General features: G+C 38.8%; 1 protein-coding gene across 4 annotated transcripts in view; it reads left to right on the top strand.

Annotated features, from left to right (window-relative positions):
* hdac7b (histone deacetylase 7b) overlaps positions 1-18188 on the top strand; it is a 45663-nt gene extending 27475 nt beyond the window's left edge. For 3 of the 4 annotated variants that reach the window (XM_057337849.1, XM_057337848.1, XM_057337845.1), the window contains 15 exons: positions 8369-8660; positions 9403-9536; positions 9940-10033; positions 10137-10171; positions 10294-10401; positions 10482-10537; positions 10717-10804; positions 10920-11039; positions 11135-11232; positions 11380-11498; positions 12668-12801; positions 13109-13193; positions 13294-13432; positions 16581-16622; positions 16714-18188. In XM_057337849.1, the coding sequence (XP_057193832.1) occupies positions 8369-8660; positions 9403-9536; positions 9940-10033; positions 10137-10171; positions 10294-10401; positions 10482-10537; positions 10717-10804; positions 10920-11039; positions 11135-11232; positions 11380-11498; positions 12668-12801; positions 13109-13193; positions 13294-13432; positions 16581-16622; positions 16714-16762 (1593 nt within the window). In that variant the 3' untranslated portion in view covers positions 16763-18188. The remainder of the gene's footprint in view (positions 1-8368; positions 8661-9402; positions 9537-9939; positions 10034-10136; positions 10172-10293; positions 10402-10481; positions 10538-10716; positions 10805-10919; positions 11040-11134; positions 11233-11379; positions 11499-12667; positions 12802-13108; positions 13194-13293; positions 13433-16580; positions 16623-16713) is intronic. The other variant, XM_057337846.1, reaches the window with a different exon arrangement.
* The last annotated feature ends 19 nt before the right edge of the window (positions 18189-18207 follow it).

The following is an 18207-nucleotide window of genomic DNA, read 5'->3' as shown; positions in this document are numbered from 1 at the left end:
AATTATTAAAATACTCTAGTTTTATGTCACAAAGTCTTTAAGGTATGCTGGTGGTTTCCTCTCTCTAACTGAATGTCATAGACATCCAGAACGTGCACTCTCAGACTCAGTTCTCTCAGTAATTGGAGTCGTTTCAAGCACCCTGGACGAATCTGGACATTGATTTCTTTGATGTTCAATTTGCAAACTCTCAGTCTCTCTACTATCTACCGTGGGAACCGTCAAGTGTTGTTGAAATATTGAGAGCTTCTGGTACTCTCATATCAGTATTCACTGACACTACCCCAGTATCATAAGGTTCAGCACCCTGAGCAGCTTGGACATTTTTGGTCATCATTTCCCTTTTTTTGTTGACTGAATAATTGATCAACATGACGTCGTACTACTTGGGCATTTCCTAATGCTACTTTATAGGATACTGGTCCTGTAATGTCCTGAATAACTCCTGGCACTCATTTTGGTCCATACTCAAAATTCTGAGTGTACATCATATCTCCTACTTCAAAATATCGGGACCTCACATGTTGGTCATGGTACTCCTTTTGAACTTGTTGTTTACCTTCCATTTTGCTAGTGAAGTCAGGATGGATTTTATTCAAGGTGCATCGCAATTTCCTCCCCATCATCATTTCTGCAGGTGAAAGCCCTGTTGTAGTCTGAGGAGTAATACGATAACTAAACAATGCTCTGGACACCTTTGTCTCAATAGTATTTCCTGAACTTTTCTTCATAAGTTCCTTAAAAGTTTGTACTGCCCGCTCAGCTAGACCATTTGATGAGGGATGATATGGTGCATAGGTTACATGCTTTATTCCATTCCTAGACATAAATGCTTTACTCGCTTCACTCACAAAACACTGTGCATTATCAGACACCATCATTTCAGGAATGCCATGTGTACTGAAACTATTCCTGAGGCACTCAAGAGTCGTAGCTGTTGTTGCTGAAGGTACAGGATATGCCTCAATCCACTTAGAATGGGCATCAACTAAGATGAAAAACATTTTCCCAAAAACTGGACCAGCATAGTCCATATGCACTCTTCTCCAAGGCTGTCTTGGCCACTCCCACGGATGAAGTGGTGCACCTACAGGGGCTTTTCTTTGTTCTTGACACACAGTACAGTCTTTTACTCTGCCCTCAATGTCAGCATCTAAATTTGGCCACCACAGATAACTCCTGGCCAGTCCTTTCATCCTTGACATACCTGGGTGAGACTGATGTAACTGTTCCAGCAATCCCGAATGTCCTTGCTCTGGAATGACTATACGAGCTCCCCATAGCACACACCCTTCTTGAACACTGAGTTCCTGCTGTCTCTGTTTATAAGGTGCAAATTCATTTGAATTACTGTGATCAGGCCAGCCTTTAAGAACATACTCACGCACTCTAGAGAGAACAGGATCTCTGGTAGTCCAGTGTTTGATTTGCTCTGATGTAGTCAAAGGACTAACAAGGCTGTCCACCATCAAGACATGCTCCTCTTTTATTTATTTCTCCGAAATCACTGGAACAGGGAAACGACTAAGAGCATCAGCATTTCCATTGTCCTTGCCTGCTCTGTAAGAAATTACATATTCATATGCCCCCAACATCACTGCCCATCGTATGATTCATGGAGAGGCCATCTGGGGCACTGTTTTCAATTCATTCAATAGACTGAGTAATGGCTTATGGTCAGTACAGATCACAAATTTACGTCCATAAAGATATTTATTTATTTTTTATTTACTCCAAACACTACAGCTAACCCTTCTTTTTCTAGCTGGGAGTAATTTTTTCTGCCATTGAAAGTGTGCGTGATACAAACCCGATGGGCCTCTCAGTTCCGTCGGGCATATGATGTGCCAACACAGCTCCCACACCGTAAGCTGACGCATCACAGGAAAGTATTAGGTCTTTTTTTTCATCATAGTGTACTAACACTCTGTTAGAATGAAGTAACTCTTTGGACTTCTTAAAGGCTTTTTCTTGTTCCTCTTTCCAGGACCAGTTGACCTCCTTTTTCAAAAGTCTGTGTAATGGAGCAAACAATGTTGAAAGATTTGGCAGGAACCGGTTATAAAAATTCAACAGTCCCAGATATGCTTTCAGCTCTGATACTGAGGTCGGTGTGATGGCATTTTGTACTGCTTGGACTTTTTCTGGCACTGGATGAATACCAGTGGCATCCACTTTATGTCCCAGGAAATTAACTTCCTTTTCCAAGAATTTACACTTTCCCCTTTTTAATCGCAAACCACACTCCTCCAACCGTTGCAACACTTGCTCCAATATGCTTAAATGCTCCTGATCATCTCATCCTGTCAGCAAGATATCGTCCAGATAGACAGTCACCTTTGAAATACCTTTCAGGACCCCTTCCATTGTCCTCTGGAAGATTGCTGGACTGGAACTAACTCCAAAAGGTAAACGAGTATACGTAAACAATCCTTTATGGGTATTCACTGTTACATACTGCTTGGAAGTTTCATCTAAGGTAATCTGTTGATATGCATGACTCATGTCTAATTGACTATATTTTTTTTCCTCCAGCCAAGACAGCAAACATATCCTCCAATCGGGGAGTGGGATACTGCTCCAGGGTCGATTCTTGATTAATTGTTACTCTGTAGTCTCCACACAGTCTCACTGTTCCGTCTGGTTTTACTACTGGCACCACAGGTGCTGCCCACTCTGCAAATTTCACAGGCTCTATGATATTATCTTTAAGCAACCGATCCAGTTCCGCTTCAACCTTTTCTCTCATAGCGAAAGCCAAGGACCTTGATTTAAAGAACCGAGGCTTAGCATCACTTGGTACATGAATCTTAGCATTGGCTCCTCGTAATGTTCCCAGTTCATCCTTGAAAACAGTTTCATGTTTCCTTAATATATCCTGTAACAACTCAGAGCTGTCTTTAATTTTACTCACATTTTCCCAGCTGAGTTCCAGTTCTGAGAGCCACGATCATCCTAATAAGTTGGGCTCCGCTCCAGCCACTACCACTGCGGTGAGTTCTTTGGCAAGCGCTTTATGCTTCACTTGAACTTTTGTGGTCCCTAGAACATTTACTGACTGTCCTGTATATGTTTTTAAACTTAAGGAACTTGTTTTTAATTCGGCCCTTTGCTTTTTAGCTTCCATTTTGGCAAATTCCACCTGTGATAATACAGTCACACTACATCCAGTATCAATCTCAAATTTCACAGGGCCTTCATTTACCAACAACGTCTGTGTGATAGGCGGTACATGGGGTTGTGGTGTCTCTATACTATACATAGTGAAAACTTCTTCAGGCTCGTCCTCCTCTTGAAGGTAATTTGCCCTCTTTGATTGTTGTCCTCGCCCCCATTTCCATGCTTGCATGTTTCTATCACTACCAGTTTCTTGGGTTTTCATTCGACACACTCTTTTCACATGCCCTATTTTTCCACACTGGTAACACTTTTCTTTGGAAAATCTACAGTCTTTTGGTCCATGGTTATTTCCACCACATCGATAACACATTCCTGTAACACTCGACTTACTTGGTTCTCCTGTATCCAATTTAAAGACCTAAGTCGTAAGTCGACTTCCTTTATCTTTGTGCATATCAGCCATATCCTTATTAGCAGCTTCAATAGCCTGAGCTTTTCATAGCGCCGTTTCAAACGTCAGTCCATCCTCAGCCAACAATCTCCGTTGTATGCTGTCATCATTAACACCACAAACTAATCTGTCTCTCAGCATAACTGTGAGTGTCTCCCCAAGATTACAATCTTGTGCCAGCTTTCTCAGTTCAGCCACATATTCCACTATGCTTTCATCAGGGTGTCTATTGCGTGAAACAAATTTCCACCTTTGCACTATTTCACTGGGCTTCGGATTACAGTGATTTTTCAGCAAACTCACCAGTTCCTCATAACTCTTTGCTCCTGGTTTTTCAGGACTCAATAAATTCCTCATCAGTGTATATGTTTGCGCTCCCACACCGCTTAATAATATGGCTCGTTTTTTCTCTGGTTCATTCACATCATTTGCCACAAAGAAATGGTTCAATATTTCACAATACTGTTCCAATGATTGTAATTTATTATCAAATGGTGTTACATATCCCACCATGCTAGCCATTGTTCTGTTCAATCAATCAGTACGTCAGGTGGTAGCTATTACTTTCTTCAGCTTATCCCATCCTCGTCGCCATATGTTGTATCTCCAATACAATTGAATAAACTCCAAGAGAAAGGAATTTCTTGATGGTCTCTCTTTATTTAGGATCCATCTTGGCAGCAAACAATACACATACAAGCGCCCCCACTACGAGCTCTTCTCTGCTTTTAACAGTGTTTACAACCCACCACACATGCATCACCTCCCCCTATTGGACAAACTCCACACTAACTTTAATATACAACAGGTTACATAGGCTGATTTATATATTTTTTTAAGTATGTGAGTATTCAGAAAATGTGCTGAATGTTTAATTTCATCCGAGTGAAATTAGCAAAACAGATAGATAGAATTTACATTTGTTTGAAACGCGGAGGTAGGCATGAGTTGACACAGGGTGCGCGCGTGCGTCAAGCCTCGTCCGTATTGCCAGATGCCCGTGTGGAGCCGGTGTTGTGCCGAAAACACACTCCCCGCCAGATTATGCACCCCCTTCAATAACACGCTGTCCGATTGGCTAATTCTAACCCCTCCCCACACCCAATCCTAATCCTAACCCCTCCCCTAACACCTAATCCTCACCCTAACCATTGTGGGGAGGGGGGGTGCATAATCTGGCAGGGAGTGTGTTTTCGGCACAACACCGGACTCAAATACTATAAACGTCATTACGAAACAGGCTGTGTGTGCGCATCAAGTTTAAATGGCTCGTCCGCGAGACGCGCAACGCGGGGCAGAGACGCGTGAGTATGACACAGGCTGTGTGTGCGGTCTTCTGAATTGGACGGTTCTTTAGTATTTATTTGCCTAATATGATCGATCTGACTCTGCAGATGCCATAATAACACACACTCTCTCTCCTGCCTTCTGTTTGTTTGTTTTTTTATGTCGGACGTTTACGCAGTTGGCTAGGGCAGTGCTGATTAGTATGGAGGACTAAACCTGCAAAAATTATAAATAAATAAATGTATAAATAAATAAATACATAAACGAATAAATGTAATAATATGAAAGTAAATAAAGGAATGAATGGTTTGATAAAACAAAATAATTCGTTTTAGCTATTATTGATCTTAGCTTTAACTTTTCTTTTCATTTTTTAAATTGATTTATTATTTTTTGTGTCCTTTTTTAAATTATTTTTTATTGATATTTTTTATTTTTAGATTATTTTATTTATCATTTCCTTTTATTTTTACATTTATTTATTTATACGTTTATTTATTTTTTTATTTTTTTATTATCACATGTATTTATTTCCACTTTTATTTATTTATTCTTGAATTTATTCTTACTTTTCTGTGTCTTGTATGATAATTAGATGGGTTGGTCTTGCCTACTATTGGTTCAGCGTAGATTGAAGCGTTTGATCGATTACTCTTGACTTGTTTTGGACTAACGTCACGTCACTCACTGATCGTTTGCTTCGTGTATAACGTTAAGTAACTATGGCGGGCGCACAATTAGCTAGAGAGTTACTGCATTTAGCCAGTGAAGTCGATAACTATGCATCAAATGACTACGTGTCATTTAGATTAGATGCGCTTATTGATGTTTTATTACAGATTGACGGTGAGATAAATGACAAAGTTCTTCCTCAGTTGTTAGCCTCTTTGCAGCACATTCAAAATCTGTGCGAGTCAGAGGGTGCTATGCTATGGTGGTGTTACAGTTCAACTGGTGAAAATCATAAAGCACAAAATGTAATAAGGTTTAACTACACAGATGAGCTTGTTAACCGAAGTCGCAAGCTAACGCGTTCTCAAAGTGACAGTTATAAGCAGCCTTTCGGTTAGAAAAAGCATAAAGATTTAATGTAACATTACAATGAATTGAGACATAGTGAACTTAAGTCACAAGTTAACACGGTAGTAATGAGCATCGTTCTTTCACTACAGGGGCCATCAAATGGAAACCATTCCATCTAAAAAGACATGGTTACTAAACTGTACTCGTAAACTTTACTAACGTTACATTTCATAAGAGATAAATAACACAGAGGTCACAAGTTAACATGGGCATATTCGCTTGATTCATCCAGCTGCATATTGTTGTGACATCTTGATTTTATTGCAAAGATCCGCGGCAACTATCGTTGCGAAATAGGTTAGTGTGATTGTTACCGTAGTAACATGCTGCCTCGCGTTATTGCATGGGTTCAAATCCCGTGTCAAATCGCTTTATTTATTTCTTCACCTCGCTTCAGCCGTTACGGGCGATCATACCAATAATTTGCAATCTTAACAAGAATGCCAAAATCATGTAACAAGAAAGTCTGTGTTTATTTGACATCTTAATATTCAGTCGTCTTGTGCTTTCAGAATCGACGAATCTGCTGAGGTCGTTCATGCACATCTGTGGCGGAGGACCTGTAAATTAACCGGAACTTGGTCACCACATTAGCACCCTCTGACTCGCACAGATTTTGAAGAACTTTGTCATTTATCTCGCCGTCAATCTGTAATAAAACATCAATAAACGCATCTAATCTAAATGACACGTAGTCATTTGATGCATGGTTATCGACTTCATTGGCTAAATGCTGTAACTCTCTAGCTAATTGTGCGCCCGCCATAGTTACTTAATGTTATACATGAAGCAAACGATCAGTGAGTGATGTGACGTAAATCCAAAACAAGTCAAGAGTAATCGATCAAACGCTTCAATCTACGCTGAACCAATAGTAGGCAAGACCAACCCATCTAATTATCATACAAGACACAGAAAAGTAAGAATAAATTCAAGAATAAATAAATAAAAGTGGAAATAAATACATGCGATAATAAATAAATATAAAAATAAATAAACGTATAAATAAAAAAATGTAAAAAATAAAAGGAAATGATAAATAAAATAATATATACAATTTTTTTTAAATCAAAAAATGGACACAAAAAAATAATAAATCAATTTAAAAAATGAAAAAAAGTTAAAGCTAAGATCAATAATAGCTAAAACTAATTATTTTGTTTTATCAAACCATTCATTCCTTTATTTATTTTCATATTATTACATTTATTCGTTTATGTATTTATTTATTTATACATTTATTTATTTATAATTTTTGCAAGTTTAGTCCTCCATAGATTAGGCATAAAGGAGGTGCACTCACTCAGTTGGTTAGCAAGAATGCCACTCGAAGCGAGCTTGGAACAGACGCGTTTCCTATTTTTCACATCGCTTCCACATCGCAGCCTCTTGCGATTAGCAAATCGCAATGTCTCACAACGTCTCACAGCGATTGCGATTCGATTTCGATTAATCGTTCAGCCCTAACACATGGTCATCTGAGTACTTTAAGTCATATTGACAGATGAAGTTTAATATTACATGTTACTTAAACATAACTATGTCTAAATAATAACATACAGCCGTGGAAAAAATTAAGAGACCATTTGAGATTTTCATTCAATCAGCATTTCTAGATGTATTGTGGCCATTTTAGTCCAGTGTCTGTTAAATGTAAACAAAATCAAACCTCAAGAGTGACATTAAGTCATCCAACAACAATGTGAAAGACAGAAAGATGACAAGACACATGAAAACAAAAATCCAGGTAATCACATAGATAAAAATATGTTTTAACTATTCCTTAATACTAATGTTACAGTTGTATTGCTTAAAAGTAAATATGAACTTAATGTCTTAATGCAAATAGAAACAATATTTTTATTGTAAATTCGGGAGAAATATTGTTAGTTATAAAACAAAAATGATAATTTTACCTAAACACATACTAATATATGATAAATTGAAAAAAAAAACTGAAAATGGTCTTTGAAATGGTCTCTTAATTTTTTATTAGGCTGCTTATGGGATAAGTTTAAATCTGCAGTTAGCTATTAAATTGAACTAATAAAATACTTTGAATCAATATTTTATGTTCAATCATTTTCTTATGAGGTAAATAGCCATGTAATAGGCGGACCGATGGTTTTTGCAGATTCTAAGTTAGAAGTGCCCGTGACCTGAACACATTTGTAGTGAAAATGTTAATCTGTTCTGATGTGGCCCTAACACCAAAAAAACACCAGCTTGTCACCTGTCAATCAGATTTTATTTTTCAGTGTTTCTCTAATTCCAAGTTTGAAATGTAATGTGTCTTGGCTCACCACCTGTGATCTAATGATTTACATTCATACCTTTGCCAGAGACTTTATTATAAATCACTTTAACCAAAAGCAATTCTGTTTACATTTACATATTTTACACATTTCCTGTCTGTCTCTTTGCAAGGTACCATTTCACAAAATGTGGCACAGTTGTTCAGAAGAGCTTTATGACAAAGAGAGACCGCTGGGCAGTGAGAGTTACAGAGAGAGAGCAAAAGATGGAGGACACAATCAGTTTGAATCAACTGATAAAAGTTACTACAATCAGATGAGACCTGAAGCTGAAGAATATAATCACCGACCAATCAGATGGCCTCACCGGCACCTTAACAAATCTTTGCCCCCACGCTTAAGATGTCCAACAACTGTCTCAAACCTATCCCAGAGTATCATGAACAAACCAAACTACACCACAGGTAAGAATTATAAGAGATCACAATAAGATATGATTCCATGGGGTCATATGTTTACAAGAGTCTTGCAGAATCTGAAAAATGTTGATAAAATAAGAGGAATTATGATTATGATCATTACTGCTCTGAACAAACCATTTCACATAGAACATTTTTATGTATTTTTCACAACACAGTGTAAATGTTAAACAGCTGTTATGTTATTAAGAAACTAACAAATATTAATAATTAATTTACAAAAATGAGTTCAAAAGATTCTTAAAGGGATAGTTCACCCAATGGTAACACTCATGCTAAAAGCCACAAAAGTTCAGTTTTAATTTCATGGGGACTTTAGGCCCGATTTTGCACCTTCCAACAATTAGGGGGCGTGGCCCAGTTCAAGGCTTATGACTTCATGCACCTTTTTTATTCTCCACTGTGTGGTGCCATTACCAAAATATATTCCGATCAAGTCTGAGTCTTCCTGATCCCAAATATCAAACATAACTTTTCATTTGTCTGCTTCCGACAGGATCATGCAGGAAACATCACACAGTAAACGTTTTTGAAATTCAGTTATTAGTCTGTTTCGGACTATATGTGACTATGTAATGAGAAATAGCTTTTACAGAAAAATGAAACAAATTAATAAAATAATAAAATAACAAACAGACATTATCATATATTATAACATTTTCCGGATTCTATTCTATAAGGTGTATGTAAATATATAAATACAAATCTGTGTGTGTGTGTACTGTAGGCTTGGTGTATGACTCTCAGATACTGAAACACGAGTGTGACTGTGGGGATAATAGCAAGCACCCTGAGCACGCTGGCAGAATTAAGAGTATCTGGTCAAGACTGCATGAGTGTGGCCTTCAGAAACAATGTGAGGTAAAGACCAACACTGAACACATAAAATATAGACGATTCATCAGATGCACATGCTGGCCCGAAGTTACCTTCCAGTCTGTGTTTGCTTACACTAATTTATTTGAGATTTAATTCAAATTAATTAATATAAATATGTTATTGTATATAATATAATATATTGTATTGTATATATTCTTAAATTACATTAAAACTACTCAACAGTTATTTATTCTTTGCGGAGGTCTATCGGATGTTAAGTTTGGGCCACACAACCTTTGTTTATGTTGTTGCTGCTGAAAATGTCTTACTCACGATACTATAGTTGTATGTGACTGCAAAGAGACAAAATGATCTATAGCCATAGCTGTTGTTATTGTCGAATGAACATACAGTACATCAACATATCTGTTATGTTTTGTTTTAGTTGGTTAGGGGCAGGATGGCCACTTTTGAGGAACTACAGTCAGTCCATTCAAAGGATCATGTTATTCTTTTCACGGAGCACTCAGACCACATCGGTATGTAGTAGATACGTGCACATGCACCAATATAACATTGTGTGTGTAAATGCATTTTAATGTTTTTTTACACTTCGCCAATGTGTCGCCAACCCACATCAAGAGATGTTTCAGACACAACCGTGTGGAGGAAAGGGGGTAAGTGTGAACACTTGTATAAAATACCATGGTGTTACTATGTTTTTTTAGACGCTGTGTCTTCTGTAATCTTTTTAGTTGTTGCATGATAATGTCCTTGGTTGTTTGCACATGATTGACAGAGGCATCATGATATGGTATGGAACAGCTTGTCCAGTTCAGCAGCACTTAAAATGGCAGTCGGCAGTGTGATCGAGCTGGCCTTGCGTGTGGCTCTCGGAGAGCTGAGGGTGAGACTCCAATAGTATGGATTTCTTCTCCCACAAAACAGTGACCAAAATTTCATAATCTGTCCCTGACTTTCCCTCAGAATGGGTTTGCTCTGGTCAGACCTCCAGGACTCCATGCAGCACAATCTCAGACAGGGTGAGTTGCACACAAGTGCACACACAAACGTCAATATTTTGTTTACCATTAAGTGAATAGTGAAATGACAAAAAACGAATGACAAAAATGTAGGGCTTTGTAATGCCATGATGGAAATCGTGTCACTTTTAACTCTAAATAGCACTTTATAAACTAATGTCTCATGTTCTTTGTTATAGAGGCTTCAGTATTTTTAACTCTGTTGCTATTGCCGCTAAACAACTTCAGCACAGATTAAATATGAAAAAGATTCTTATAGTGGATTGGGTAAGAAACACAAAAATGTGATGGTATTAGTCTATGAAATAAATCCACAATCCAAAAGATGTTTTGAAGAACCCTGATTCTCAATTCTCATTGCACTCCTCTGCACTTTTATAAGGATATTCATCATGGTTGTGGAACTGAGGCAATATTTTACACAGATCCTAGTGTGCTCTATATTTCTCTGCATCGCTACGACTACGGTACTTTCTTCCCAGGTACTGGAGGACCTAAACTGGTAAGTTCTGCTAAAATATTATCTGTGCTCACAAATATAAAATATGTATGTGCTCGATATTAGAGTCGGTGTGTTTTGGCATGTATGTGTTGCAGGCAGGAGATGGGGAAGGGAAAGGCTATAATGTAAATGTGGCTTGGTCTGGAGGGCTAGATCCTCCAATGGGAGATGCAGAATATTTAGCTGCATTCAGGTACGAACGAATTTTGCGTGAAGCACCTTTCACATTTTCTTGAATTATTTTTCAGATATCAGTTTAGTTTTTAGTGCCGTAGAAATGATGCACCTTCGTGCGTATTGTACACAAACTAATGAACTAAACCTATCTCTGTCTTTACAGAACAATAGTTATGCCAATTGCTCGTGAATTTTCTCCTAATGTGGTCCTGGTTTCAGCTGGTTTTGATGCTGCTGACGGTCATTCACCTGCTCTAGGCGGATACAAAGTGTCAGCTAAATGTATGTATTAGAAGTGCAGATCGTTCCCAGAGAGCATGTCTGTAGTTGTGAGATTATTTGGTAACAGTTTACAAAAAAATTGTATTTGTTAACATTAGTTAATGGGCTAGCTAATATTGAACATAATATATTACATAAATACAGCTGCGGAAAAAATTAAGAGACCATTTCAGAGACCGTTTTTCTGATATTAAAATTTACATTTTATAGGTATGTGTTTGTTACGAATTGTTCCGAGACTTGAAGGGTTTTGGATCTAAATGCAGTTCCAATAGACAAGAGTTCAAGAAACAGTCAAAGATCAGGGCAGGCAGCAAACATTCACAGATGAAATCACAGGCAATGGTCAGGGCAGACAGCAGAGGTTCAGAAGACAAAAATACAATCCAAAGGTATACACGATAATCCATGAATGCTCAGAAATGCAGGGTGTAACACTAACAAGACTTAGCAATGAGTGAGTGAAAGAACTGGGTATAAATAGACAGACTAACACATGATAACAAGATAGATACAGGTGAAAATGGCTAATGAGTCTAGGTAATGGATTATGGGAACTGTAGTGAAAACTGGAAGTTCGGTCTGGTGGAGCTCAAGGGCACTGCTTCTGACGATTGTAAATGTGTTACTGTAAAATGAACATTTTTGTTTCATTCTGTGAACTAGTAACAATATTTCTAGCAAATTTCTAATAAAAATATTTTTTTATTTGCATTTATTTGCAGAAAATGAAAACTGGAGAAACAGGTCAAAATAACAGAATAGAATCTCTGTATTTTTTTAGACCTCAAATAATGCAAAAAAAACAAGTTCATATTCACTTTAAGCAATACAACAGTAATATTTGTACATGTATTTAGGAAAAGTTCAAAAATATTTTTTATACGTGATAACCTTTTTATCACAATTTTCATGTGTCTTGTCATGCTGTCAGTCTTTCACATTGGTGTTGGATGACTTTATGTCACTCCTGAGGTGTTATTTTGTTCAAATTCAACAAACACTGGACTGGAAGGGCCACAATACATCTAGAAATGCTGATTTGAAATGAAAATTTGGAATGGTCTTTTTTCCGTGGCTGTAATGTATATTACATAAAACATAAAATAACTGCAGTGTACCACTGAATATGTAAATCTGTTTGTAACTAAAATACAAGTGTGTCCCAGGTTTTGGATTCCTGACCAGAAAGTTAATGGAGCTGGCTGAAGGTCGTGTTGTATTGGTCTTAGAGGGAGGTTTTGACCTCACAACTCTCTGTGATGCGTCACAGGCCTGTGTCGGTGCTCTTTTGGGAAATGAGGTGCGTCTGTACAGATGCTAACCTCTTGTCTGAATATCGCTGCTGTCCTTCTAAAACCTTGTACCTCCATATTTCGTGATTTTTATTTTTTGCCATAAAACATTGCTAGTCACCCTTTATGTTTGTCACTGGGTTTTGATAATATCGAACCAATACAACTATTAAAAAGTGCTTGTCAACTTTAACAACACTGTATTTAATCATTTAAAAAGTGCAGTGTTTTTTCCATTTCCTGAAAAATAGCTCAATTGGACATACAAGGTTTCGGAAGGACAGCGACGATATTTATGTTAGAATTTTTTTACAGCCTGAGCCTTTAGCTGAGGAAGAGTTATTGAGAAGGCCCTGTGATAATGCAGTCAGGTCTCTGGAGGAGTTACTGCGTGTACAGAGTGAGAACTATTCAGTTATGAGTGTTAATAGCCATGTCTTTGAGCTCATTTCGGTGCATATTCATAAAGTAAGCCTTTTTTATAATTCTGTCTCTTTTAGGCCAGTACTGGGGTTCAGTAAGATCTGTGTTAGAGTCTGTTGCCCTGCCGTATGTTAAAGCAGAGCGGAGATACTCGGCAGACAGTGATGCCGCTTCTGCTATGGGTGGCCTCACTATGACTGTTCCAAGCAGAAGATGGTAAGACAACAATATAACCACTACTTTCAACAGTTTGCATTTATTGGGAGGCTATTAGAATATTCATTGTTAAAATATTGCACTAGTTCTATGATGTATGTTTTATATTGTGTGTTATACCATGGTCTGTTTGAATACTCGATTCTCATTTGCTGGAAGGTGTGCATTAAAACCCTTTAACGCACGGGTAGCTCCTGTCAGTTTGATTACATTTAATATTAACTGATGAAAATAACTGTCATTTTCACTGTTTGATCTAAAATTACACTGTAAGCATCAATAACAGCTTTAACTTGGCAAATGACGATGGTATAAGGATTTTACCCTCCGCATTCTTGGCCTCCATGTCATACATTAAAACCCTTTAACGCACGGCTAGCTGTGGATTATCCCTTACTTAGGCTGCATTTACATTTGTCATTTACATGCGACCTGAATCTGGATGTTGTCCACATACACATTGAAAAGACAAGTGTAAACGCGCTTCTAATCGGAATGTTATCCGATCAGCGTGTCCTGATCCAGAGGTAGTTCGAGGATGCATTGTGATCGGATCTCAGTGTAATGTAAACACAATCCAGCCAGTTTATCATGTACTGTATATTTACTGGTACAACTTCAAAGAAAACGCCCCCAGCTATCATTATTCTCTCGTCTAATTTGACAAATACTGTGGAAAGATTACTCTTGCTCCCGAACGTTGAACAGTCGTTCATTTTCCCACGAAATGATCGTGGATACTTTTTTACAGTGTATCATTATTTGCAACCTATAGAGGATGTATGTCAAATCACATGAGATGATTACTTGACCACTTTTTAAACGCATCATTTGTTTATTTTCATGTCACAGACACAAAATTGTTATTATTTTCATGTACAACAACACCATACCAGCTTGTTTCTAATACGTGAGTGTATTTACTGTAAACAGTATAATCAACTCTCCGTTTTCCAGCTGCGCTGTCCTGAGGGATGTCGTACCACTGCCTAAATATCGTGCTTAGTGCTTACTGACATCAGCTATTAGCAACACTATACAAGCTTGTTTCTGTGTGTAAATTATATATACGGTGTATTCAGAGCTCTGTTTCAAGCTGCGCGGGCTTGACACGGAGCTCTGAATACACTGTATACATAGTAGGGGATTGCAGTTCTAAACTGGACAATTTTTTGTGTGTGTTTTTATTTTCACATTGTGCTGTGCCCTCGGCCCACTGCCTGGATGCACAGGGAATTATTTTATTTTCACACCACACATGTTTTCTTGCAAACTGCCCTCTGACCTCCGTTTTAACTCCATGGGTGGAGGGGGGAGAACTTTTCTGTGGGGCACTGGGGGAACTGGTGCCAACTTCACATGAAAACTGGTTGAGAGAGAACTTTCTTCTAACAATTCCCGAGTCCAATGCTTTCTCTTGGCAGGAGGGGGAGAAATTGACTCTCTTTGATGGAGGAGAACACCAGATACTCTGTGAGTGTTGATGCTCATCCACTCGTCCTGACCCAAATGACAGGTCAGGTAGCACGCCGCTTCTTCCTCCCTGAGGGTTTGCTGGCCGGTGTCGAGCTGCAGCGAAGGACAGCTTTACCTTCGGCTGAGAACACTGAACACTGACCTGAACACTGGCTGGTCCTTGGGGGTTCTCAAAACCTGAACATGCAGGTGGAGGTGGCCTTGCTGTGGACTTACGAGGGAGGCAGGTCTGGAATTCCTCACCTTCCTGTTTCCTGAGGTCACACCGCTGTTGCATAGCAGTGACTGACGACCCAAACAGAGCTTTGGGTTCAACCGGAGCATCCAAGAAGTCCACCTTCTCTCTGTCTGACAGCCCCAGCCAGAGAGCTGCCAGGCCCATACTGCGACCGCAGCTCTGGACCGCACCTCTGGAAGTTCTCAGGTTGAGATCTGCAATAACGCAGATCTCTTCCCAGAGAGCTGGGTTAGGTGTCCCGTCTTCATCCTCCTCTCCTTCCTCCAAAAGACAAGCGATCGTTTTGTCATCGTAATCCTCCTCCTCTCCGTCATCTGTTAAGGACCCAAAGATAGGTGGCAGTTCAGGGGAGACTTCGTCCATAGGATCTCCCCCGCTGCTTGACGCAGGGGGCTATTTAGTCTCCTCCGTGGGCGGCGCAGAAAGGCAGGGGTCATCTTTATTAGCGGCCGCCACCCGCACTCTTCTCTCTAACACCCTTGACGGGAAGAGGGAAGAGTGAGGACAGCACTCGGGGTAAGCGAGTGCCTCCTGCGCGCTTCACCCACAGGCATACGATGCAGAGGGGATGAGAATCTCTGCCGGAGATTATAAATCCACAAGGGCACAGACACGAAGTCGCTTTCAACCCGTTGCTTGCCGACCCAGAAGTTGCCATAGTTCACCACAACGTACCACTTTGCAAGAAAAACGCGCAGTTTACAATTATCAAGCTCAGCAATAATTTACCGTGACAGTGAATAAATCCGCCCATAAAAATCTCTGCATTCAGCGACATACCTTGACGGCTCGTCTAAGAACAGTTAAACAGCCTTTTTTTGACGGTGCCTGCTGAGAGATAGCTTCCAAATTAGATCTTCACGGGGAAGAGATCGAGAATGAAATAGGGACCACCGGCAGTGGTATATACTGTATATCAGGGAGGTGGGACTCCCGCATCCCTATCGTGATTGGTCTGTCAGCTGACAGACGTGGTGTCATTGGTGCTTCCAGGATCTGTCGCGCCAGAGCGTTCCCATAGTGAGATACCGAGCGAATGTTTGAAAGAGAACCCGCCGCAGCTTGAATATGTGATGGTGGTTCGCCTGAAGTGGTCAAGTACAAAAGCTTGTGAAATTTGACAAACATCCTCTGCTTATACTTTCACATATAAGATCATTAATCTTTTTAATAACTCCAGCTTGGTAGTCCAAACAATTGTAGCCTGTATCTGATTCTGACCGTGGTTAACGTCCCACCGCTGCCTCGATTTCAACATGGCTGCAGTGGTCGGCGGATACTTTCCAGTGTATCATTATCTGTAACATGCTCATCCTCCCCGTTATACGTGTTCTGTGAAATCTCCCTGACCCGGGGCTAATATAAACACAGCCTTAGATATCTGTATATGTGCTTTATTGTATATTTACTGAATATTGACTTTTTCTGTTATAGTTACCCAAATGAGCCAATGGAACACGATGAAGCTGATTCAATGTAAGCAGCCGGTCTGTTATTACTGCGTTGAAAAGACTATTTATCTCTGTCTGTATGGAGACATAGCATCAATTCATACTGAACCTTGTAGGACTGAGGTGGTTGATTGCAGTGTTGTGGGAGACCGAAGACAATCCTAAGAAACTGTAACCAAATAATAAGCTTTCCCTGAGAAGCTTCACTGAGCAACAAGAGTTTTTATTTCACTGTCATGTCACATACTGTAAAATCTAATATAGTGAGAAATTGAGAATGCTGAGTCATTTTAATCTAAACTGAGAGGATTTTGTAATAATAGCTTGTACATGATGCCCCTGGACAATGTCACACAAGGACAGAGAGGAAGTGAAAGTTTGTGAAACATTGAGTAAAACGTTTGTCCCACACAGATCTTAATATGCAAGCAAAGCAATTCAGTTTAATTTAAAGTGATAGTTCGCACAAAAATAAAAACTGTCATCATTTACTCACCCTCTTGACATTTCAAATCTTCCTTCCACAGAACACAAAAGAAGATATTTTGAAAAATGCTGTTAACTGAATATTCACTTACATTGTTTTTGTGTACATACAATAGAAGTGAATGGGGTCCAGTGCCAACTTACTTCAAAATGTCTTCTTATGTGTTCTGCGGAAGAAAGAAAGTTATAGAGGTTTGAAATGACAAGAGGGTGAGTAAATGATGACAGAATAGTTGGTAATGCAGTTTTTTGATGCCTCTTGGCAAAATTCGTATTTACAAGTTTGCAAGTTTTTAAAATCAGTATTTATGATATTAGCATATGCCGGACTTATTGAAGCATCGCAGCATCAGGCCAAAACATTCAGTGCTGCATCCGTGTATGTCGAAGTAAGAATGACTTTGTGGTTGCATTCATGTGCACTCAGCCCAAATTTATATTTTATTTCAGACATGATCTGAAAACATGAATTTTGATCTTTATTTTCTAATTTTTAAGAATTTTAAAAATGTGTTACATTATTCAGTACAAATGTGGAAAATATGTAACGTTGTGGTCAAGCTATTTTTCATTTATTGTTGGTAAAACTGGACATTTTGAATAAAAAAATATTTTAATGACAATCTCAAGGACAAAAATCAATTGTACTTTTGTAAAGCTGTAAAATTCTTATCTCAGGTTACCGAATTTTCTTCATCTCCAAACTATAATTTTGTTTGTGGGAAATAATATCAGTAAATGAATGTCTATTGCAGGGTTTTTCAAATCTTACCCTGGAGGGCCGGTGCTTCCCGGAGTTTAGCTCCAACCCTGATCGAACACACCTACCTGTGATTTTCTAGCGATCATGAAGACCTTGATGAGCTTGCTCAGATGTGTTTGATAAGGGTTGGAGGCTTGGAGCTAAACTCTGCAGAGCATTGGCCTTCCAGGGTAAGATTTGAGGAACCCTGGTCTATTGCTTAATTGTATCTGATTTGTTATATATTTTTGTCTTTATACAGAATAAAGAATAATACTAATTCTTATGTAATACAAGATGTCATGTAATACAATGTTCTTGAATACATTTACTGTTTGCAGAATTACAGTAAAAGATTTTAGAAATATATCAGTGTACCACA

The sequence above is a fragment of the Triplophysa rosa genome, linkage group LG7 (genome assembly GCF_024868665.1).
Source record: "Triplophysa rosa linkage group LG7, Trosa_1v2, whole genome shotgun sequence".
Lineage (NCBI taxonomy): Eukaryota > Metazoa > Chordata > Actinopteri > Cypriniformes > Nemacheilidae > Triplophysa > Triplophysa rosa.
The sequence above is the reverse complement of the archived record's forward strand: the minus strand, read 5'-3'. Positions and strand labels throughout refer to the sequence as shown.